This window comes from Camelus dromedarius, chromosome 29 (assembly GCF_036321535.1).
Source record: "Camelus dromedarius isolate mCamDro1 chromosome 29, mCamDro1.pat, whole genome shotgun sequence".
NCBI classification, from domain to species: domain Eukaryota; kingdom Metazoa; phylum Chordata; class Mammalia; order Artiodactyla; family Camelidae; genus Camelus; species Camelus dromedarius.
This window is the reverse complement of record NC_087464.1, coordinates 23,642,994-23,667,739: the sequence shown is the minus strand read 5'-3', so window position 1 is coordinate 23,667,739 and position 24,746 is coordinate 23,642,994. Positions and strand designations below refer to the sequence as shown.

General features: G+C 50.7%; 1 protein-coding gene across 1 annotated transcript in view; it reads left to right on the top strand.

The window, feature by feature from the left end:
- CCDC33 (coiled-coil domain containing 33) overlaps positions 1-24,266 on the top strand; it is a 108,839-nt gene extending 84,573 nt beyond the window's left edge. Inside the window, 8 exon segments of the mRNA XM_064480482.1 lie at positions 17,797-17,962; positions 18,233-18,321; positions 18,521-18,652; positions 18,748-18,838; positions 19,854-20,020; positions 21,066-21,152; positions 23,149-23,262; positions 24,106-24,266. Of these exon segments, the coding sequence (XP_064336552.1) occupies positions 17,797-17,962; positions 18,233-18,321; positions 18,521-18,652; positions 18,748-18,838; positions 19,854-20,020; positions 21,066-21,152; positions 23,149-23,262; positions 24,106-24,228 (969 nt within the window). The 3' untranslated portion in view covers positions 24,229-24,266.
- The last annotated feature ends 480 nt before the right edge of the window (positions 24,267-24,746 follow it).

Here is a 24,746-nt window from a genome sequence, read left to right as displayed (position 1 = left end):
TTAAACAGGTGAACAAATATTTATGAAGTCCAAGCATTGTGCAAGCACCTTCCTAGTGCAGCTGTGGGGGTGGGGCTATCAGGAAAGGCTTGGAGACCAAGCTTGCCTGGCACAGACAGGCTGAGCCCAGCTCAGCTGGGGAGAAGCCCGACAGACCCCTCCACGCCCCTCTCAGCAACCCGGGCCAAGGGCAGTCAGAGCAGCTGGCTCTGCCTTAGCGACCAAGGCCGTTTCTAGGTGGTGGGCTGCCTTGTTTGGGTTTGTTTTCCTTTTGCTTCCCAGTGAGTTCCTTTTAAAAACATCCACCCATGTTGTCTCCACTGAACTAAAGGGAAAGGAATTTGTCCAGACTATCAGGAAAGCAGAGGTGGGAAGGCTCTAGGGACAGGCGTGGGGCCCCAGGCCTTGCTGTGCAGCTGCAGAAGCGTGAGCCCGGCCTGGGTGGCTGTGGAGGGATTGCTGAGGGTGCAAGGGCCAGAGAAAGGGGCGACCGAGGGCCAGAAGTAGGAGGAGGTTGAGGGGGAGAAGAAGGAGGAGACTGAGGGTACAGGGTAACCAAAGGGTGGAGACAGTAGGGTTGGAGTGGGGAGACTAAGGGGGAGACTGAGGTCTAGCTAGAAGGCAGGGCAGGGCAGGGCAGGGCAGGGCGAGGGTTGCTGGGACTAGAGTTGAGGAGACAGAGGGCCGGAGCCCTTCAGGGCCCTGTCCCTTTCCTGGCCTCCTGGCCCCACAGCCCTCCCAGGCCTGCCATCTCCTTGCAGTGCCCAGGCCGAGGAATGAGCCTAACCTGGTTCCAGCCACCCCACCCAGATGCCCCCACCATTCAACTAAGGGGAAGTGGCCCCTTGGGCCTGCCTGCTTCCAGCTCAGGGCTGGGCTCAGTCACCAGGCAGGCACTTGTTGTGGCAACAGTCCCCGGGGACCCATCCTGGGGAGCAGAACTACTAGCAGGAAAGATGAGGGAGCCAGAGTCCCCATCCCTTCCAGCCCCCAAGGCTGCCCCAGACCTCCTTGATAGCCGCTCTGTAAGTCTGCCCCCATGCCCGCCAGGTCGGGGAGGACGGGTTGGCTCACCCAGCAGCCAGGCATTTTGAGGTGTATCGTCTGGCAACATTAAAGGTGTTCCCAGGGCCTGATGGAGGGAGGACAAAAGGATCAGGCCTACAGGCACTGGCCCCTAGATGCCTGTGGTCACAAGAGCCTTCCGTGGGGCTCCCGCCCCAGCCCAGGCCACCTGAGCTCACACCCAGGAACCCAGAAAGGGAAGAGAGAAGGACTTCTGGAAAAACCCCTGAAAGTGATCATTGTTTCCCGCTAATCTGGGCCCTGGCTCTGGCCTCTTGGCAGTCCAGCCCCAGTCCTAGAAAGTGGAGGGGCCTAGGCTAGCCTGGGGCAGTTGGGCCAGGAAGTCTTGTTGGGAGGGCAGAGCTCACAGGGGCTGTGATGGGTGAGGCAGATGTGGGCTTCCAAGAGGAAGTGAGTCAGCCTTAGGCCAGGGGGCCTGCGTTGCCTGGGTTAGTAACAACAAATTTCTCATTCAGACCCCAGTAGCCAAAGTATTTGTTCTTTGTGGCAAGAACCCAGAGCACACCCCACAGGGATCATCGCCCCAGCCTGCAGAGGAGGAGGCCCAGAGAAGGCGAAGGCTTTGCTTCAAGTCATACAGCAGATGTGGGCAGAGGCAGGATTAAAACCCAAGATTCTGGACTCCAGCCAGGGGTCTCCTTGTACCCAGTGTGGGGCTTTCAGAGGCAGCAGAGCTCTAACCAGGGAGAATTCTAGCAGGAGGTGACCACTGGGGAAGGGGTTCTTTTATGGGAGAGTAAGCAGGGCCTGTGAGGCCAGGGCTGGGGTCTGTTCTCTTACTAAGCCCCTGGCCTCACGCCCTGTACTTCCCTGTGCCGGGATCAAGGGCCAACCTCAAGCTGAGTCCAGGAGAGGCAGGACTCTGGGCCACAGACCTGAGGAGGAGTGACTGACAGCTAAGCTGAAGTGGCCCCGGGGATCTTCTTGGAGAAGGAGGGCCCAGAGTGGAGCCTTTGAAGGTCAACAGGTTTCTGGGAGGCCTGGAAAGGGATTTGGGAATGGAAAGACCAAGCATCCTCCAGGAAGCCGCTCCCCCAAGCCAGCCCCAGCCCCAGCCCCACTGTCCTGGCCCTGCTCAATTAGCCCGCCTGGCTCCTGCAGGGGCCAATTAGGCAGGGGCTAGGGTCAGCAGCCAAGACCTCACCACCCCTCCACCACCCTCCGAGCTTCAGTGTGCTAAGCACAAAAGCTTTCCAGGCACCACCTCTGCTGCAGCAGGAAAGGAAAGAGAGAACAGAAGAAAGGGAGAATTCACTCCTTTTGTTTCTTTGCTGTAACGTTGGGCTGAACAAAGGAGCAACTGCCTTCCTCTCAGGGAACCCGTTTTAAACAGCAGTTTGCAGATTTGCTTGTGATTGGGGGTCTCAGCTGACTTCCCTTCCGAGGTCTCGACTGAAAAAAAAACACACAATGTGAGAGTTGTGAGATTTGGCTTTTTGGGGGGACTTAACCGAGGACTATAGCCTAGGACACAGCCTCTCAAATAGCTCTGAGGAACTGCTCCGAAGAGGCAGTGGGAGAGGTCAGTCTATATGTGATTTTGGCGAAGGGGGACTTGCAATCAAGCACACATCTTGGTAGAAGGTTACTGCTAGTCACGAGGAACAGGTATCTCAGTTAATGATTGCAGTGCTTTCCTAAGTATGGGAAGATGCAAGAATCTGGATTGATAAAATTTTCTCCTGAAAATATATGTCTGAAGGCCTGTTCTGCCAGTTTTCCCAGAGCACAGAGTGACTCATTCCTGATCTTTGCCCTTAATTTCTTTCAGGGTGGACTGTAGATAGAACTGGACGGGGGCAACGTTCTTTGTTTTACAGTTCCCCCATTTTGGTCATAAATTTGACCAAGATTTGGGAGGCATTTCATGACCAGTTTGTTCCGCAGCACTAGGAATTCTCATTCCTAGGTCAGCTGGGGATTTCGTTGATAGGTCACTCACTGTGTTACCACTAGGCTCTGTTAACAGTAGCCGAAAGTCTCTGGACCCGTGTCTTACTAGTCTGTTACAGTCCAGGAAAAGATTCCCTCTTGTTGCTTCTTCCTGTATCTCAAATTACACTCTTAGAACCATTGATCATATATAGAACTATGTATCTGGCCAATCATTTCAAGTCACTTAGTCATCATTTCTATCAGAGGCTCAGTCACACATTGGGTAATGCAAGAAACAATAACCTTGTAAATAACAAAATATAAGTAACAGAACTACAACTTCTTTCTTCTCGAATAAATTTCCTAAGAGCCTTAGAGAGGAGAAATCCACCAAGAAGAACTGGTCATAGTAATTGACCATAAACCCAAAAATTGGATTAATTTTTAAACTCTGCATAGGATTCTGCCTACAATGTCTACAAATTTGAGTGGTTCCTCTTTCCTTGAGGTTTCCAAAATGTCTTGAGATTCCTGCACCTGCCAGAAGGTACCCTTTCTTATTCACCTGATAAAGCTGCTGGGAATCTAAAAGTTGTCAATTTCTGGAGGGATCAGGTAGAGAGAAAATATAATTGGTTCAATTCTTCTTACAATTGCATAATTCACCCAATTGCTGTAAGTTGTAATTAGCATAAGGGGAGAGGCTTCCTTATGTGTGGAAAACGAAGACTGAACAGCCCTAGGTAACTAATTCTTACTCATCTTTTGTTAGCAGTTTACAAAGCCATCAGGTTTTCCATTAGAATTCTTTAATTTCTCACAAAGTTCAGCAGTTTGATCTGAAAGTTATCAGAAACTTGTACTTGTCAAAGAGTCCTTTCTGTGACTTTCCTTGAAGATGAAGCCTTTTTTACAAAAGCATTAGAGTACAACAATAACTGTCTATAAATGACAAAAGACTTAAAAAAGGCATGGCTAAAGATCTGATTATAATGCAATTGACAAAGAAACTTGGTTACTGCTGTAACATACAACATACCAAGATAATAACTACGATTATGACTGATAACAGTATATCAAGACAAACCAGATTTTTAGGAATTCCATATCATTTTTAGAATATCTATATTAATAACATTTATCCATATAGTATAACCCAAGGTTTATCACTGCTCATTTGACAATGTTTCCCATGTGATTTAGCATACCAAATATGCTTAATTAGCTTAATATCTTTATTATTATTAGCTTAATATTGACAGGAGAGAAAACAAATCTCTTGAGGTATTCCAGAGGCCGTCTGGAACCCCTCAAAGTTAGCTCGTGGTCAAAAGAACCCCATTCAGAACTGGATTTTGGAGAAGCTTGTCAAAATTATCAAAAACATTTTCAAACATTTGGTCAAACAGGATCATAGGTCACTGAAAATAATACTTAGTCACTTAACCAAGTGACAATAAAAGATTTCAAAGGCAAATAAAGTTATAACAGGTTACTTAAAAGGTAAATAAATTTTACAATCTGTTATCAAAAGCAGATCACTAGTCTAAGAAAACTATCCTCTTAACAGAGAGAAAACCAAATTTAGGTTACGTGCCACCTTCCCTTTAATATTAAAATTCATCGACTCAATTACATTTATTCAGTCCTAATCACATACAGAATTTTTTCCTCAGGGTTTCTTTTCCACAGACCTTCTATAACTTCCCTTTTTTACCTTCAGGTTTTTATTCTATTTTTTCCCTTTCTCTTTCTCTCTATTTTGAACTTTTCTTTAGAACAAAATTACTTTCTCTTCCCTTAAGTGCATTTCCATTCTTTATACCTTCTTTTTCCTTGCATAAAAAGATGTTTTCCTTATTAATTTTAGTGGTTTTAATTACATATTTTATTTAGAATTTTTAACCTTTAAAAACCTTAATTCCTAGTAAACACTAAGAAGTAAGCAATTAGGAACTGTCTTTTACATTAGCATTCTGTAGATTGGCAGACTTATATGTACTATTTATAATTTCTACAAACACATGCTCTCTTATAGGAAATGTCTCAGTGTGGCATCAAACATTTACTCATTGCCCTAAATATCTTTAGTTTCTCTGTAAAAGGAATCCTATATTCAGTAATTAATGTTTTATTTATTTATCTTATTTGGAGGGGAATGAGCTAGATATTTAATAAAGTTTCATCATTTAACTTAATTTAGCAAAACTCTGAAGTTTCAAGTCACCAAAAATCTAGAGAAACTATTTTTAAGTAGACAGTCCTAAAACAGTAATTATTTCTAAAGAGTTCACTGTAAAACTCATATCTTATTTACATTTAACTTACTTATAAAAATTTTATCATATCAAGTAATTTTTCTTGCTGACAAATTTTGTAACAGGAATCATGAGATATTATTTGACTTCTAGTAAACCTAGGTACAATAAAAATATTATATTTGATGTTGATGACTCTAAAGATATCTGTATGTGTTAAACCAGCAAACAAACTAGCTTTGATACCCAATATTAATTTAATATTGAGTATTTCCTAGGTCACATGAATTTGAAATTCATTTGAGTTAGTTTCTTTTATATTTCTGAGAATTTATATAAGTGTTTAATGTCCTTTAAGCCAATGAAATAGCGATCATTTACAAATTAACTGGTAATAGCATTCGAAGGTAGAGACATATCTATAAGGTACACATAGACATACAGAGACACAGTTAGAAATCTCATGGCTTCATTTTAAAACAACTATGAATTATGTGTAACGGTATAAAACTCACTAGTTTATAAATAACAGTTGGAATAAGTTAATTCTTCCCGAGTTTAGAAAGGCCTCTTTCCTCTTTTTTTCCCCTCAGTCTCAGGAATTAGAGGTGGTCTAGACAAGAGTTTCTGAGAGCCCTGGTGGAACATTTATGTCTCAAAGTCACAGGGAGAAAAATGCAAGTTCCTCCTAGAAGGACTTGTTCCCTTAGGGCCAGAATTCTGAAAAGATGTTTTATCAAGCTGGCTTCCTCTGAGTTTGCAAAACTAGTTTTGGAATATCAAAAGAGTCCCATCCTGGCCATTTTCAGGACAAGGTTTCCTTCAGTTCCCAATTAAGTAAATACTTGCAAGTATAAGTCCCTGTGTATTGTACCTGAATCTGGTTGAGGTGTGAGTTGTAGACTGGCTTCCTGATGTCCCTCATTTCTTTGAGAAATTTTATTTCCCATTTTGAAGTTGAATTTGTCAGGATAAAATTTGCTAATGAGGCTGTGTACTGGGCTGTGTACGGCTTGTGTGCTTAACTCCTCTAGGTGTCACTCTAGGGTCATTTCAGCTCTTCTCTGTGTCTCAGTTTCTCCCCTGGCAGCCTAAAACTGCCGTGGGTGCTTGGAACAAGAGGTGGCTAAACCTTATCTCATGTGTCTCCAGATAAGCAAGTTTTTAAATAATGAATGGGCTTCCCTATGGGACCGCGGCACAGTATGAGGACTCTGCCTCCACCACTCTCGTAAGTTTCTCAGTTGCCTGAGAAAGCCTTAACTGGCTGGAAAGAGCTGTGTCCCTTTCCTTCAGAGCAGAGAGCTCTCATATGGAATCTTGACTTTTATCCCAGCGAATTCTGTTAAGATAGCCTAAGTGAGGAAAGATGTTAGAACAACCTCCTACCTAATCACTCAGTCCAGATCGCTCAGGGTCTTTCAACTGAGCAAATCCCAGTGCCTATCAACTGGGCACCTCTAGTTTCTTTCAACTCGGGGGCAGCCCCCCCCCCAACCCAGTGCCTTTCAGCTAAGGGGACAGGTACATATTAAACACCAACAAATAAAACTCAAGATCATCAACCAATATTTGGGATGTCCAAGGCCAGGAGAAACAGCTGAATTTGTCTGAATGCGCTGAGGAGGGAGATGGGCACAAGGGGCCCTTGCTGATACCAAGACCCTGGTTGCTCATAGAGTTCAGTGAAGGACAGAAGTCTGCTCTGGGTCCCTTCATGGTTGCCAAAACTGTTGACTGAAAAGAAAATCCACAATGTGAGAGCTGTGAGTTTCAGTTTTATTTGGGGACTTAACTGAGGACTATAGCCCAGGAGACAGCCTCCCAGATAGCTCTCAGGATCTGCTCTGAAAAGATGAGGTGGGAGAGGTTAGTATATATGTGACTTTGGAGAAGGGAGACTTGTAAGCAAGTCCACATCGTGGTGGAAGGTCACTGTTAGTCGTGAGGAACAGTAATCTCAGGTAATGATTTTAGTGCTTTTCTAAGTATGAGAAGATGCAAGAATCTGGACTGATAAAATTTTCTCCTGAAAACATCTATCTGAAGGTCTGTTCTGCTAGTTTTCCCAGAGCACAGAGGGCCTCATTCCTGATCTTTGCCCTGAATTCCTTTCAGGGTGATGGGGAGCAACAGCCTTTGTTTTACAGAAGGAAAGCAGGAGCAGGGATCTGGGGTGAGCAGGGCCCTGGCTCTAAGACCTTCTGTGGCTTCAGAGAGCCCTCTGTTCAGAAGCAGAGCTCCTGGGCTTGACCTCAAGACTGGTGGCAGGTGGAGATGTGATCTTCCAGGGTCACGCTTCCTCCAGACCCCCATGCCCAGGGACAAGGCCTCACCACAGAGACAGCTCTGCCCTCTGCCATGCCTGGCCCAGTGCAGCCTGGAGTGTAGCCTCTCCCATCCAAGCGTGCCCTGGCGGCCTGACCTCAGGTGGACCTGCTCTGGGTCTCATATCCTCACTCCCGAGTGGGGCTCACGGACCTCCCTGACCCACCCTCTGGTGGTGATGAAGTTTAAGAGATAATGGAGGAAAGAAAGCAGCTTGTTTACATGCCCACAGGCTTCCGTTGTCACACTGTCCCAGACAGGATGAAAGGGAGCTCAGGTGAGTGGCAGCGGCCAAGGGGAGAGGGGCCATGGGTCCAGAGGCACTGGCCCGGGTACACCTGTGTGTAAGGGGCTACTTAGCCATGGTGAGCCCTGACTCCTGGGAAAGCACTGTCCCTTTCAGCGGGTCTTCAGGTGCGTCTGTCCTCTCCACACCTCCCTGAGACAGCCTCCCCAAACCGAGCTCTTGCTCAGAGTTCTGATCTCAGGAACTGCAGAAGCCAGCGCTAATTTGTACAAGCTGAATATTTCCATTTTGTTTTAAAGAAATGTGGTTAATTCCCCTTAAAGGTATTGGAGAACTTAGATTGGCCAAGAGTGGCCTCTCAGACACCCTGAGGGGAACTGCAGGAGCTCTGTCCATCACATGATGGCAAGTCTGGCATGGTCCTTGGCCATTCCCGGGGGGTCTGCCTGGCCCTACTTCCCCAGCTCAGGACGGCGGCCAGAGGATGCAGAGGGGAGGACGTGTCCTTCCAGACGTCCCTATCCCCTGGTGGGATAAGGAGTGCCAGGCCGGAGTTGGGGTGGGAGGTCAGGGGTGGTTTCTTGACGGAAGTAGTAAGACTTCGAAGATAGGGAGGAGCCCAGGAAGGCTGGTCCAAGGGCAGAGTGACCAGGGCTAATTTCTGAAAGGTGGTCTAGTTGTGCTGAGACAGACCACCTTGAAATTCAGAGTTGGAAGTTTATTATGGGGGCAGAGGCCTACATATGGCTCCAGAGGCCAGGGAGAATGTTGCTGCATAACAAACCACCCCAGAACTTCGTGACTTAAGGCAATAACTTTTTCTTTTATTACTGTATCTCAGTTCTGTGAGTCAGGAGCTGGGCGGAGGCATAGCAGGGAGGGCTGGTCTCAATCCATGACATCTGGCTCCCCAGCTGAGATGAGTACAGGGCAGCGGGCCAGGGCAGCTGGGGTTGCGTGGACATCACTCTCTCCCGCATGCTTACCTTGGGCTTCCTCCCAGCATGGCCGTCTCAGGGTAGTGGGGCTTCTTCCCTGGGAGGACAGCAAGTGCTCCAGGAGAGAGGGCGGAAGCTGCAAGTCTTCTGATGACCTGGCCTAAGAAGTCCCGGAACCTTGCAATGCTGCGTTCTGCAAAGTCTCTCAGGCTGGTCCGGTTATAAGAGGAGGGAAATTAGACCCCACCTCTCAATGAGAGGAGTCGCACAGCATTTTCAGCCATCTCCCATCTACCAGAGAGGTAGGCTGTGTAAAGTCCAACCATAGGGAAGCAGAGATCCAGGAGGCCTGCCTGAAGGAGGCTACAAAGATCAGACAGTCTGGAACAGTGGGAGGGGCTGCCCCACCCTTGTGCCCTTCTGGGCAGAGGAAAGCCCTGGGGGAGGGTGGATACACTGCATTATTAGCTGGCTTCTCAGGGGCAGAGGGAGGTCATGAGGGAGTAGAAATGGCCCGTCTTTGTGTAGGGGCCCAGGATCACTAGGAAGCAGGTCTAGCCAGGCCCAAAGGAGTCACTGTACCTCTCTGGCCTCCATGAGTGGTTCTCAGCAGAGGGCACCCAGCAGTATCTACAAGATAAGAGTTCCGAGGCAGGAGGTGTTGGAAGGCAGGCTGGCCTGGAGGAGGGACATGTGTGCCCAGGGCTGGACAGTAAGACAGCACCCTAAGCATGCCCCCAAGAGCTGTGGGGCCTGCTCAGGCCTCATGCCCCTGAAGCCAGAGCATCTGTGGGAGGCGGGTGCCCTCTGTTGGCCGCAAAGGCAAACCACATGGCAGGTAACTTTGACCTGCCAGCCAGGGATCCTTGGGGTGTGGGGACCCAGAGTTTGGGTGGCTGACCAGGGAGTGGCAAAGTGGGGAAGGGAAGGGTGCGTTCCTGGCCCAGCAAACCCGCCACCCAGGCTGGGCCTCTCCACCCACCCTCTTCACCCACTCCACCCACTGCAGAACCCTGCCGCCCAGCAGTCCCTCTGATCCAGACACTCCCCCACCTTTCCTCCACCCCAGGATTCTTTCTTCCCCTCAGAGCACAAGGCTCCTGCCCAGCTCCTCAGCCCGCCCCCTGCTCCAGCCCCCGCCCCCCATATACCTCTCCCTGACTGGCTCCTGAAGAAAACCATCCCTCCAACCCCCACCTTTCCTCCTCCCCATGTCCTCAGCTACCTCTGTCCCTTCTCAACCGCGCTGTCCCCCTCCACCCTTCCCTTCCTGCACGTCTTCCTCTTGGCATTCAGAGTACTGGCCAAAGTCACCAGGGCCGTCTCCTTGAGGCCAAACCCAGAGGCCTCCTCTGCAGGTCCTCCCTCCCACGGCTCCTCCCTCCTCATCTCCAGCCCATTGCATCCACCTGGTGCAGGTCCCATTGAGTTCACCTGGCTCACTGTTCTGGGTCTTCGTTCTCCCGATTCATCATCCATGCTCAGCAGCCAGAGATGTTGTCACAGGCACCCCCTGCCCCACAGCTTAGGCCCTTCAGTGGCCTTCAGAATGGAGTACAGGCTCCTGACACTACCCTTCAAGGATGTCTTCTGTCTGCTCTGCCATCTCTCCATCCACACCCCTGCCTCTCCTCCCCGCACCTGCTCTCGCCTGCTTTGTTTCTCATCACTCTCTCACCTCCCTTCGTCTTTGCCACAGCATCTCCTCTGCCCTGTCCCCACCCCAGGTCACACCTACTCACTTCCAAGGGTCTGCTCAGATGATCACTTCCTCTAGGAAGCCTTCCCATCCCCTGCCTGGGTTAAGAGCCTCCTCTGAGTTTCCTTCTGTCACAGGTACTTCCTGCCACCTCCTCAGTGTAGAGGGAAGCCCGCCGCAGGCAGGGGCAGTAAGTTCTCTGGGCTCCGTGGCCTCCACCAGCACAGATGTGGCACCCAGCTAGTGTTAGTTGACTGGGTATCTGCTGAGCTGCTTCCAGTCAAGGCTTTAGAACTGAGTTTCTGTGAGCTTGGGCACACTGCTGCCTTCTAACCTCAGTTTCCCCATCTGAACAACAAAGGTATAAAGACCTTTCTGGTCAACATAGTTGGTAGGGGCCACAGGTCTATTTGAACATCCCCACTTGGATGAGGTGCCTCCAATTCCACTATGAGAACTTCTTATTTGTGGGGGGGGGGGGAAGCATTGCCCTCTTCAGGCTTTTGTGAAAAGTAACCACCACCCCTCTTCCTTAATTAAAGGTCAGAGGGGCGAGGAGGGTGCTGGGCCTCAGCTTCTGTACAATGGGAGCAGCCAGATAATCATACCTTCTGGGCTTGGTACTCAGGGCTATTGTACAAATAATTTTTTGTAAAGCACTCCAAAGCCGATGCGGAGATGGGGGCGGCATCTCCAGGCACCCTATATGCCAGGGCTGGGCTGGCGCTCCTCATACTCCCTGACTCCGCAGCCACCCCTTGAGGCGGGGTTACTTTCCCACTCCACAGATGGGGACACTGGGGCTCGAAGCACAGTTACCACCCTTCCAGAGCCAGAGAGGAGGTGTCGGTGCAGCAAAGGCCACCAGTGCCCAGTAGCAGGGGAGTGATGCAAACCAGGGCCACCTGATGCTTCTCACCTCAGCCGGCTCTGAGAACTGGGGTCCTGGGGGGGGGGTGTCAGTGGGTGAGGGGTGCAGTGGGCACTCAGGGTCAGGCACAGGTGAATCAGTGTCCCTAGAGGATGTGCTCGCCCAGAGAGGAGACAGGGAAGGGGCTGATGTCCCACCCACACTCCACACCAGAACAGGCTGGGAGCTAGGGGGAGGGGCGAGCAGGGGGAGGGGCAGCACCACAACAGGGATCTGGGCCACGGTGTCCTGCGTGTTCTCAAGGCTGGGCTGTGACGCAGAGCATGGCCCTGAGCGGGGAGCCCAGCCCAGGCTGTGGGGAGAGGTCAGGGCTTCAGTCTAGAATCACTGCTCAGCTGTGGATGTGGGTGGAGCTGAGGAGGAAGGGCAGGCCCCCTCCCCCATCAGTGCCCCTCAATTTCTGTAAACAGATTCAGGTCAAAGTCAAGCCAGGATCTTGTTCTCCTTTCCTCTGGGCGAAGCCCCAGCCTTCCTCAATCCAGCGGGAGCAAAGAGCACAGGTTTTAGCGTGGAGTCTGGGTTCAAAGGCTAGCTTCACGTTTGCAGGTGATGTGACCTGAACTACTCTGAGTCTCACAGGGTGTGCTGAGGCATCATGGAGGCCTTCAACAAGAATCAGTGTGTGTTTGCGCATTTTCAGAGGGCCCTGCCCGGGAGGCGGAGCAGATCTGCCCAGCCCTCCAGGACAGGACTGGATGAGACCTCAAAGGTGAATGAAGAGGCTACGGTCAGGGCCCAGGAGCAGGGCCTGCGGGGAGCCTCCAAAGCTCAGGGCTGGGAAGGAACCTACTACTGCTGAGAGCTAGGAGGGTCCCCGAAGGAGAGGCACTGCGGAGGCTTCCTGTACTTAACCAAACTTGAGCCAGGATTTCATTTATTTTTTAATTCCATAAATGTTTTTAACTTTTTATGTGAAGTATAGCACCCATTCAGACAAATGCTCAAACATAAATGCATCCACAGTGATGAATCGTCACAAGGTGAACACACACATAACCCCCACAAGGCCCACAGGTCCAGGGGGGCGGCATTGCCAGCACCCCAGAAGCTCCCTCATTCCACCCCCCACCAGGGGATCTAATACCCCGATTTCTAACTCTCTTAAGTTTGCCTATTTTTGAAGAAAATCTGTGTGGAATTGTAGAGTAGGTATTGTGTGTCTGGTTTATTTTGTTCACAGTTACTTTGAGAGATTGCTCCATGTGGTTTCACGTGGCTGTCATTCATCTATTTGTGTTGCTGTGAGTATCCATCTCATCACATGATTGTCACACCATCCTACTGTGATGGGCACCTGTGTTATTTCCAGTTTGGGATTGTTGCAAATAATGCTGCTATGAATGTTCTTACACCAGCTTCTTGAGGCATTCACACATGCGTTCTTTGCTGGGTAATATACTCAGGTGTCTAATTGCTAGATCATAGGCTTAGCACCCAGTTGTCCAAGCAGTTCTCCGAAAGGATGGTGAAACTTCACGCTCCCCCCGCAGCGATTAAATGTCCCCCTTGCTCTGCGTCATCACCAACGTTTGATATGGTCAGGTTTGTTTTGTTTTTGTTTGGTCATTGTGGTGGCTGCATGGTAGTATTTGCTTGTGGTTTTAAATGACTAATGAGGGTGGCCACCGATTCAGATCCTTATTGGCTTATTTTGTTGAAGGCCTGTTCAAATATCTTGTCCATTATTCTATTGCATAATCTTTTCCTTTTTTTTTAATTGAAGTATCGTTTATAATGTTGTTTTAATTTCTGGTATACAGCACAGTGGTTCAGTTTTATGTGTGTATATATATATATATATTCCTTTTCATATTCTTTTTCGCTATAGGCTATTACAAGATATTGAATATAGTTCCCTGTCCTAGAAAATAGGACCTTGTTGTTTACCTATTTTATATATAGTAGTGTGTATCTGCAAATCTCAAACTCTCAATTTATTCCTCTGTCTCCTCCTTTCTCCCTGGTAACCATAAGTTTGTTTTCTATGTCTGTGAGTCTATTTCTGTTTTGTAAATAAGTTCGTTTGTGTCATTTTTTTAGATTCCACATATAAATGATATCATAGGGTATTTTTCTTTCTCTTTCTGGCTTACTTCACTTAATATGACAATCTCCAGGTCCATCCATGTTGCTGCAAATGGCATTATTTTATTCTTTTTATGGCTGAGTAGTAGTCCATTGTATATATGCATACCACAACTTCTTTATCTAATCATCTGTCGATGGACATTTAGGTTGCTTCCATGTCTTGACTGTTATAGTGCTGCTATGAACTTTGGGGTGCAGGTGTCTTTTGGAATTAGAATTTCTTCAAGATGTATGCCCAGGAATAGGAATGGGATTACTGGATCATATGGTAAGTCTATTTTTAGTTTTTTAAGGAATCTCCATACTGTTTTCCATAATAGCTGCACCAAATTACATTCCCACCAGCACTGTAGGAGGGCTCCTTTTCTCCACACTGTCTCCAGCATTTATCACTTGTGAACTTTTTCATGATGGCCATTCTGACTGGTGTGAGATGATACTTCATTGTAGTTTTGACTTGCATTTCTCTGATAATTAGCAATATTGATCAGTTTTCATATGCTAGTTGGCCATTTGTATGCCTTCACTGGAGAAATGTTTGTTTAGTTTTGTTATTGAGTTGTATGAGCTGTTTGTATATTCTGGAAATTAAGACCTTGTCTGTCATATCATTTGAAATATTTTCTCCAATCTGATAGGTTGTCTTTTTGTTTTGTTTATAGTTTCCTTTGCTGTGCAAAAGCCTGTAAGTTTGTTTAGGTTCCATGTGTTTATTTTTGCTTTTATTTCTGCTGCCTGGGTAGACTGCCCTAGGAGAACATTGCTAAGATTGATCTCAGAGAATGTTTTGCCTAAGTTTTCTTCTAGGAGGTCAATAGTGTCCTGTCTTATGTTTAAGCTTTTAAGCCATTTTGAGTTTATTTTTGTTTATGGTGTGAGTGAGTAGTCTAACTTCACTGATTTACACGCAGCTGTCCAGCTTTCCCAACCACTTGCTGAAGAAGCTGTCTTCCTCCATTGTATGTTCTTGCCTCCTTTGTTGAAAATTCATTGACTATCTTTTTCTTATCGATTTGTAGGAGTTACTTTTATATCTGAACACAAGTCCATCGTCTGTGGTGTTTGTTGCAAATATCCTCTCCACTTTTCCTGCCCATTTCACCCCCTTAATGATGTCTTGTCATGAATAAAATTTCTTAATTTAAATGTACCTAACTTATCAATCCTTTCAATTCTACTTTGTTAGTATATGTGTGTCTTGTTTTGAAAAACCTTTCCATACCTCAAGTTCACGAAGATATTCTTATCCTTGTCTTCCAGAAGCTCTGTTGCCTTACCTTCTACTTTTAGATCTTTAATCCATCTGGAATTTATTTTTAATTGTGGTATGTAATAGGAGTCATTTCCTTTTTGTCCCTATAGATACCAAAATGATGCAACACCAGGTGTTGAAATGACAGTCCTTTCCCTGCCACCCTGTAACACCATCTTTGCCATAAATTAAGGGTCCATATGTGTGTGGCTCTGCTTCAGGGCTCCCTCTTGTTTTCTTTGGGGCTGCTGATCAGTCTTTACCCTGTCCTAATTACTGTGGCCTCAAGTCTCGATAGCTGATGGAGCAAGCCTTCCCACCTGTTCCTCGTCAAAAATCTTTTGGCTACACTTGCTCCTTTTATTTGTCATAGAATCAGCCCATCTATGTCTGCACATATACACAGAGCACTATGATTTTAATTGGAAATGCACTGAATCTATAAATCAATTTAGGGAACAACTAACTCTTTAAATTATGTGTCTCTCAATTCATGAACATGGTATGGCCCTCAATGTACTTAGGTTTAAATTATTTTTAAGTGGATGAATAATATATGGATACATTCTTAGTAAAAATGCAAAAACTAGAGATGAAGCAAGTGTTCCTTTCTCTTCCCAAACTGAGCGGTAGCCACAGTTACTATACATCTGTATGCAGGCACGTGTGCATGCACAAATGCCAGTTATGGACGGGTTCATATTAATTTGCCACCTTTTTTTCACTTGACAATAGAATGCGGGCATCCCTGTGTCAGAACAATTGAATCTAGGCCGTTCTTTGTAAACACTGCTTGTACCCAGAGGCCGAGCGTGCTGTAGAATGAGACTGCAGACTGCACTACAGGGAGCATCCCTGCACATGTCTTCTTGGATGAGTGTGTTTTCCTCTAAAAGCGAACCCTAAAGCAAAGAAACCCACTGGGACACTGCCGTAATTGTTCAGAGAAGACAGGATTAGAGGCAGAACTAGGCTGGGGAGGGAAAGGAGAGGTGAATTTCCTTTTCCAAAATATCACGTACTTCCTCTTGACAGTCTGCCGGGCCTCGCAGACCACTGTCTGTCGTGGGGCTGCTATAATTCAAAGATTAAGAGCACAGCAGAGGTGGAAACAAGGGAGCCCAGGGTGAGGACAGAAAGGAGGAAGAGGGGCTCGGACCTGTTGATTAAAGCAGCCACTAGAACAGAAACGGTGTGGCATGAGATCTGCTGCCCCCAAGCCCTGCCTGCCCTGGGCAGGGCCCTGCACCAGCCGCTGCACACACACTGACTGAGCTTTCAGCAGTTCCGTACTTCTCCTGTAAGACGAATCTGAGGCTCAGAAAGGTGAAGGGGCCTGTCCAAGCCCACTCACTGAGTCAGTGGCCCAGCTGGGTTTCTCACCCACCGTGGGTGAGTCAGCTCCCTGGTTTTTGCCCCTTTCCTGGGGCCTGACCACAAAGCCCTGTGTGCGTGCAGTCTCTGGGCACACACGATGCTGTCTGAGGACACCAGATGGGCAGATCTGGAGGAGCCAAGACCTGAAACTTCACTGGGGAAGGTGCTGGGGAGACGGGCCCAGCACTGGCACCATTTAGAAGGAGTTCAGCCAGAAGAGTAGACAGCAGCAGGTGACAAATGGTGTCTGATGAGCCCCTGCTGTCTGGAAACCCCTCCCCAGGAAGCCAGTGGCCCACCGTGCAGCAGGTTGGAGGCAGTGGCTAGGAGCCAGGTCACATCCCCAGTCAGCATGGGGCCCAGGTGGGAGCTGGGGACAGAGCTCTGCTTCCTGAGGATTTGGGAGACCATTCCTGGCTGGGCCTAGGAGTCCCCATACCCCACATGCAAGGCCCCCACAGCCTAAGGAAGGCCACAAGCCCCCAGGGCTTACCAAACTCCTGCTGGTCTTGCTTCCCTCCTCCCTCTCTGCTACCACACCCCACCTAGCTGCCATCTCCTCCCCTCCTACAGACTTTTCTGGCTTTGCGTTTTGGGTCCCTCTTTTATATTTTGCACTGTTTAGATTTAAGAAACTCCCTTTACAAAACCTTTTAAAAATAACAGAAAGGAACATCTGTTTATAAAACAAATGCATGTAAGTATAGCCTATTAATTCTACGCACAGAGAAGGGCAGACATGATTTTTTCCCCCAAACTGAGATCACACTGCTCATTCTTTTCAATAACCTGCTTTCATTACGTCCCAACGTATTTGTGAAGTTCCCACGTGTGGTCTTTGTGGCAGGACCGCACAGCCCTTAAGAACACAGACTCAAGTGCCGGCAGGACGGGATTTCAGCCCTTGGCTCTGCCGCTGGTTAGTTTTGTGACAGAGCAAGTTACTCACCTCTCTGGGCCTTGTCTTCCGTGTCGGTCAAGTGAGGCTAATAGTACCCACCCTCGTAGGCTGAACGAGGGAGGCGGGCCTCACCTGGACCACAGTAAACGCTCACTGAACACCAGATACTAGGATTATTGTTACTCCTATCCTAATGACATGGCCCCATATCCTGGCCTCACCTCACATCCTAGGTCCTGTACCTGGATCCCAGCTCTGACTCTGAGTCCTTATCTGAGTCTCCCAGGCCTACCCTGTGTCTCTTCAAGACCCCTGGGCTGGCTTAGGGACTGGTGCCAGGGGTCAGCTCCCAAGTGGCCTTCAGTGGGACTTCTGAGAGATTCTTCCCTGGTTTCTCAGTGATATGAGGAAGAAGAGGGGTTAGAGAAGGAGGAAAGGAGAAAGGAGCAGGCAGAGAAATGGCTCCGATTTAGCCAGGCCCTGGAAACCTGGGCCCAGAGCATTTCAAATCTCTGTGGCTCATGGACTTCCTCACCTGGTGTCTGTGTGCAGGGTCCCCCCTAGTTGGCATCCCAGGAAGAGATGTGTCCCCTGGAAAAGCCCACTAGCATGGCTGCTCTCATGAGGTCAGGGAGGGGGAAGACCCTGACATAAGACCACCCCACCAAGAAGTTGCTAAGACCTGAGGGCACTGCTTGGGGTTCACTCTGTCCTTTGGACTTGGGAGTGACCCACTGACTTCCAAATGTGGGTACAGGTGTCAGATGGGGGCTACAGTGGGGCTGGGGGCTCAGCTCTGAGCTCTGGGGTCCACAGGAGATGAACAACTACCGGCGGGCCATGCAGAAGATGGCAGAGGACATCCTGTCGCTGCGGAAACAGGCCAGCATCCTGGAGGCAGAGAACCACATGCTGAGGAGTCAGTTGACCCAGGAGGAGGTGGAAGAGGAGCCGAACAACACGGAGAGGGCCCGGAACCTGGGTGAGGGCTTACAGGCCACTGAGGGCATCTGGGTGCCCACCAGAGCCCAGGCTCTGGATTGCAGGACAGGGTGGTGGGAGCCTTTCCCAGACATGCATGCTGCTGGACTCAGGCTGGTAGGAGCCTGGCTGTCCTTCTGGGATGGGAAATGGAAAATTCAGTTCTGCCTCAAGTCCCAGGGCTGAGAGACACCTGCCCACCACCCCCTAACTGTGCCAATTTGAGTTAGGAGCTGCCTCCTCCCTGAACCAGCTCCTCCACCACCACCAGCGTCCATGAAGCAGAAACTGCTCCTGAGTGAGCTGGAAATGAAGAAGCTGAGGGACAAGGTGCAGCATCTGCAGAATGAGCTGATTCGCGTGAGCTGGGGCGTGGGGGGCAGAGGGGAAGGGGGCTCTGGAGGGAGAGTCTGAAGAAGGGTCTGGCGGCAGAAGGAAGAGGGACATAGGAGGATGGGGGCAAGCGCAGCAGAGGACTAGACAGAGGGTCCTGGGGTTGACCCTTGGGGCCAAGGGCACCCCTGCTTTCCCTTCTTCCTCCTTCCTCCCCCACCATCAGAAGAATGATCGAGAAAAGGAGCTGCTCCTCCTGCACCAGGCTCAACAGCCACAGGCGGCGCTTCTGAAGAGGTACCAGGACAAGCTGCAGAAGATGAAGGCGCTGGAGGAGACCGTACGGCACCAGGAGAAGGCAGGTGCCAGAAGGGCCAGGCTGTCTGGGCCCAGCCCCAGACAGGAAGGTGTGGAGCCCCCTGGCCAGCCCAGCCTCTGTGCTCTGCCCTCCAGGTGATCGAGAAGATGGAGCGGGTGCTGGAGGACAAGCTGCGGGATAGGAATGAGCCCCTGCAGAACAGGCTGCAGGGAAAGCCCAACATGGGTGAGTCGGCTCCCCGGCTTTTGCCCCTTTCCTGGAGGCCCCACCTTCCTGGAGCCACTCCGTTTCAGGAGCACCTTCAAATTGTAGCCCAAAGTGCTGGTTTCCTGCTCATGCTCATTCAGGCACTGAGTGCTTCCAGAGGTCTCCTAAGCTCCCTTCTCCTGCCAGGGAGCCCCTCAGGGCACATGGGGACGCAGTGAATGAACCAGGCTAGAAAAAGCCTCAGAACTTCCAGGAGAGTCCCTGGGACTAGAGCAGGCAAAGATGGGCTGCCCCACAAAGGAGGGCTGTCTGGGGCAGTAGTTCCCAACTTCTTAACTTCAGGACCCTTCAGATTATTTGCTCACCTCCCTGTATCTTCAAAGCGTCTGCTTCTACAAAACAAACAAAAAATATTTTGGTTAAATCAATGATTTGTTTTCTCCACTGATGTTAAACAAAGCCACCTAGAACTGCCAGTCAGAGGTGGCTCTGGTGAGCAGGCACAGCACAGCAGGCCAGCCTAAGCAGAGGATTTCCTGCAGCCCATCTGTGCCACCTCACTGGGGACTGCTGTGAGGCCAGCCCCGTGTCAGCCTTCATTGCATGAGGGTGTCATTGCAGGGGTGGGGGCAGTTTGAAGGCCTTTAGGAAGCCATGAAAGCTGGGCCTGCCTTTCAGGAACCCTGAGGTTGAGGTGAGAGATGAGAAGGTAACCTAGGGAGGGGAAACAGCCAGGCGCTGGCCCAGGGACTGATGATGCCAGGAGCAGAGAACGGAGGAAAGACAGAGGTGAAGAGCTGAAGCAGACCCAGGACAAATGGTGGGAGAGTGATTAGGGAGAACACTGGGGTCAGATCCTGAAGAGCCTAGAACAATGGCCCAAGGAATGTGGGCCTGATTCCATCAGCAGTAGGGAGCCATTGAAGGCTTGGGAGTAGAGGCGGCAGAATGAAGTAAAATGCTGAGGCAGATGGGGCCAGGGACATGGAGGCAGGAAAGCCCACCTCATGAACACGTGTGGCCACATTCACAGCCTTCCCCATGCTCTCAGCCCCTGGCCTTCCCCCGGCTCCTACGGGAGAGAATCTGCCTGTTGACCTTTATTCAATGCTGCTGGCGGAAAACTCGAGGCTGCGGGCAGAGCTGGACAAGAACCGCCACCAGTCAGCACCCATCATTCTGCAGCAGCAGGCCCTGCCGGTAAGAGCCACCAGCACAAGCTTGGCATGGGCCTGTCTGCACAGGTTACCTGCCAGGTGCCCAGAGATCACCTATGGCACAATCCGCTGAAGCCCAAGACCAGGAGCTTGATTTCCCAGGGTCTCCAATATGCCTGGAGTCTCCTGGAGAGCCTCCAGCTCTCGGGCCTTGACTCTGTTTCCCTGGGGAGCACACACAAGTCCGAAACTGTCATCCTTCCCCTCGCCTGGTACCCCGGGAGGGAGAGCAAGCCCCTAGCTGACCCTTGACCCCTGGCCCCATGTGCCGCCTGGCTGGCCTGCAGCTGGGCTCCACACAGGCCTCTCAGAACTCTGTTCTGGAGCATTTCCTGGGATTCATACAGCCTTGGAGAGCCCTTTTCCCCCATCCCAGGTGGACCCTGGGGAGTTGGGACCAAGAGGAGACCTGGCAGAGAGGCTGCAAGAGACAGATGGCCCAGGCCACTCCAAGGGCAGCCTGCCCGCACAGGTGGGTGTCCCTGGCCCCCCTCTACTTCCAAGGCTGTTACAGGTCCCCCTGCTTTATGCAAACCCAAAGACAGGACATTAGGAATCACAAAAGAGGGGTGAGCTGGGCACAGGAGAGCTTTTCTCTTCATCCCAGGACTTGCAGGAGGTGAGTTCTTTTTGAAAGCACACCTGATGCATGGACATCCAGGAAAGTGTGGAGGTCGGGGAAGCCCTGCTTTACAGACAGAGCCTTCACTTTACAAAAAGACCCTCAGCTCGCGATTCCTTTCTGTGCACTAACCTAGCGCTCCCTAGTGCATTTTGCATTTAAAAATTGTGCAAAAAAAAAAAAATCATACACTAAGAATCTGTGGGGAGAACAGCTGTGAAAAAGGCACATGCTGTACCAGGCCTGAAACTCTGGGAAGGGGATTTGGCTCTGGGTCTGAGGCTCTGCACTGAGGAGCTGAATTTGGAACTCAGACCTGGGTAATTTCTCCCTCTGTCACCTGGCCTCCTGAGCTCACAGTCAGCCCCCAGCTGGGACCACGTGTGACTTTCTCCTTTGTCCACAGGATCTCCTTGCCAATAATTCAGACAAGTTTAACCTCCTGGCCAAGCTGGAACGCGCTCAGAGCCGGATTATTTCCCTGGAAAGCCAGGTAGGTGAGGTACAGGGGTCACACGATTCAGATAGCCTCACCACTCAGCCTGAGACCGGGGTTGGGACTCCATGTTTGCCTAGGGTCGAGGCTTTCTGCGTGACCAGGGCCAGAACTTCCTGTGTGAGGAGGGCGAAGACTGTGTGTGTGGCAAGGGTCGGGTTCCATGTGTGACCGATGTCTGGGCTCTGGGTGAGTCCATGGTTGCGTTCTGTGTGAGAAGGGGCCGGGCTCAGTGGGTGAAGAGGGTCATGGTTCAGTGTGTGTCCAGGATAGGGGCTCAGTGTGTGAGGAACGTCAGGGCTTCATGTGTGACTGGGTCGGGGCTCCAAGTGTGAGAAGAGCGTGGGCTCAGTGTGTGACGAGATTTGGGGCTCCATCTGTGAGGAGAGTCTGAGCTCAGTGTCTAAGGAGGGTCTGGGCTCCATGTGTGACCAGGATTGGGGATCTGTTTGTGAGGAGGGTCAGGGATCCACGTGTAACCAGGGTTGTGGCTTCCTGTGAGAGGAAGGTCACAGCTGTGTGTGTGACAAGGTCGGGGCTCCTATTTTTACCACAGTCTGGGCTCCATGTGTAACAAGAGTTGGGGCTCAGTGTGTGACTAGTCTCGGCGTTGCAGTTGTGAGGAGCGTCAGGGATCTGTTCTGACCAGGGTGGGGCTGCCCGTGTGAGGAGCATCAGGACTCAGTGTGTGAGGAGACTGGGGCTCCCGGTATGACCAGGGCCGGGGCTCTGATTTTGACCACAGTCTGGGCTTCATGTGTGACAAGAGTCGGGGCTCCGTGTGTGACTAGTCTTGGCGTCACGATTATGAGGAGAGTCAGGAACCCGTTTTTGGCCAGGGTGGGGCTGCTCGTGTGAGGAGCGTCGGGGCTCAGTGGGTGAGGGACGCCAGGGATTGGCGCGTGACTGGGTCGGGGCTCCAAGTGTGAGAATGGTCTGGGCTCAGTGTGTGACGAGACTTGGGGCTCCGTCTGTGAGGAGGATCTGAGCTCAGTGTCCGAGGAGGGTCAGGGCTCCTTGTGTGACGAGGGTGGGGACTCCCTGTGTGAGGAAGGTTGGGGCTCCACATGTGACCCTGGCTGGGTATCTGTGTGTGAGGAGGGTCAGGCTACTTCTGTGACCATGGTCTGGGTTCCACATGTGACCACAGTCGGGGCTGAGTGTGTAGCCAGTCTTGGGGATCCATTTGTGAGGAAGGTCAGGGACCTGTTTGTGACCAGGTTGGGGGCTCCCCACGTGAGGAGGGTCGGAGCTCCATGTGTGAGGAGCTTTGGGGCCATAGGTGTCCAGGGTCAGGGCTCAGTGTGTGACCAAGGTTGGGACTCTAGTGCCAGGAAGTCAGGGCTCCATTTTTACAGGGTCAGGGCTCCTGTGTCAGCAAGTTGGGGCTCACTGTGTGAGGAGTCAGGGCTCCATGTGTGACCAAGGTTGGGGCTCCTGGTACGACCAGAGACTGGGCTCATTGTGTGACCAGTTCTGCAATTCCGTTTGTGAGGAGGGTCAGGGCTTTTGTGTCAGAAAATCAGGGCTCCCTGTGAGAGGGGAGTCAGGGCTCCATGTATGACCAGTGCCGAGGCTCAGCATGTGAAGACGGTTGGGGCTCTGTGTTTCAGGCGGGTCAGGGCTCAGTCTGTGTCCAGGGTCTGGGCTCTCTGTGTCAGGAAGTCGGGGCTCTCTTCTGGAGGAGAGTTGGACTCAATGTGAGGAGGGATGGGGCTCAGCGTGTGAGGAGGTTCTGGGCTCTTTTGACTAGTGTTGGGGCTTGGGATGTTGGTGGAACTCAGAGATGTTCCATCAGTCTTGGTTGAACTGTCACCTGGTCCGTCTCCACCCACCCCTGCCACCCCCATAGTCTCTTGGAAAGACAACAAGCCCATATTGCCCAGGGTTTTGGTTTTTGCCTGGAGAGCAGGCTCAGGCTCTGGCTGTCCCAACTCTCTGGGATGCGCCCTGCTGCCAGCGGTTCTCCACCTCTCTCTCTCCATGTCTGTAGTTAGAGGAATCAGCTCGGCGCTGGGGACGAGAGAAGCAGGACTTGGCCACACGGCTGCAGGAGCAAGAGTACGGCTTGAGGCACCCCTCAAACACCATCACCGCAGACCTGCCCGTGAGCGATCCCTCTGGAGGAGCTCCTTGGTGTTTGGGTGGTGGGACTGGCAGCCACCCCACTCCCAGAGTCACTGGGCCTTGTGAGAAAGTACCCAGGGGGTCCTGCTCCCTGGCTAGTAGTCAGAAGACCTGGGCTCCACTTCTGCTTGGCTACCAGCCAGAGCCCTTGCCCCGTCTCAACCCCTCACCTGTCTCAGGTGAATAGAGAGCCCTGCCAAGACCACCACCTCCCCTTCAGGTGGTGGTGAGAGTCAAAGACGAGACCGCTGTGGTCGGCAGGGCGCCCCATGCTCTGGCACTGTGTCCTTTAGGGCTGGATCTGCTCATGGGCAGCGTAGCTGTAGCCCCCGCCCCACTCCACAGTGCCTGAGATTCTCGCAGGAACATACCCTTCTTGGGCAACTGCAGTGCTGCAGCCCTGCCAGGGGTGGGAGCACGCTGCCAGAGAGAAACACTGCTGGCTTCCCAAGAACAAATAGGCCAGTTTACAGCTGCCCCGCAGAACTGGGCCACCCAGGCCCCAAAGCGAAAGCCCTGATTGCTCCTGCCCTTGAATGATCAGTGCTCTTCTCATTTCCAAGCTCCTGGAAAGGCCTGAAAAGGACAGGGGACTGAGAGGAGCACAGGGCTACCTTCGCAAACTCACCCACTGAGCCCCGGAGACTCTGGGGGAATTTGGGTATGACCTGCTGTGGTTAAATGGGTTTGGAAATCCTTGAGAAGTCATGAACTACTGCGTTTTTGATCCTCTGAGTCATGGTTTGCCAAGCAAGATGCATTTTAATGGGTCATCCCCCAGGGACAGGGGCATACTCACTTCACCTTGCTTTGCCCACCACAGAACCCCTCTACCCTCTCTAAGGACCAAAGGCGACCCTCCAAGCTGGACCCCTTGATGCCCAGCTCAGAGACTAAGCTCAACAGGCTCTCAAAGTCCCAGCAGACTGAGCCCCAGGAGACCTGAGGCCTGGAGCAGGCCTCCCTCTCTGTGTGCTGCGGAGTCTCACCCCATCCCCTAAAAATGACTTTATTAAATGCTGTAGGTCAGTGAGCATTCACCTCTTTCCTGGAGCAGAACAACCTGGGGGGCTCAAGCTTCCTCCTTCCAGACCCCACTCACAGGGCCTGGGCCCTCTGCTGTAGCCCAATAGCATCCTGCCTGTCTCAGAAGCTACCGCCTTCGGAGAGCCAAAGGCCACAGTGGATCCAGGAAAGGCAGGGTGGGGCGGGTAGAAGAGGCCTCCCAAAGCAGGAACCAGGGAGACAGCCCTGTCAAGGTCCCCAGAAGGACTGAGACTGCCAGAGGCCAGCTTTGTCGGGAGGTGTGAGGGACGTTGGGACTTTCTACCTGCCCCCAAACATCTTACATATCTGAAATCCCTTCTTTCAAGTTTGGTTTATCTGTTTCTTGGGAAGGGAAAGACTTGAAATGAAGCCTACTTGTGACAACCAGTTACATGTTAGTATGAAATACCCCATTCA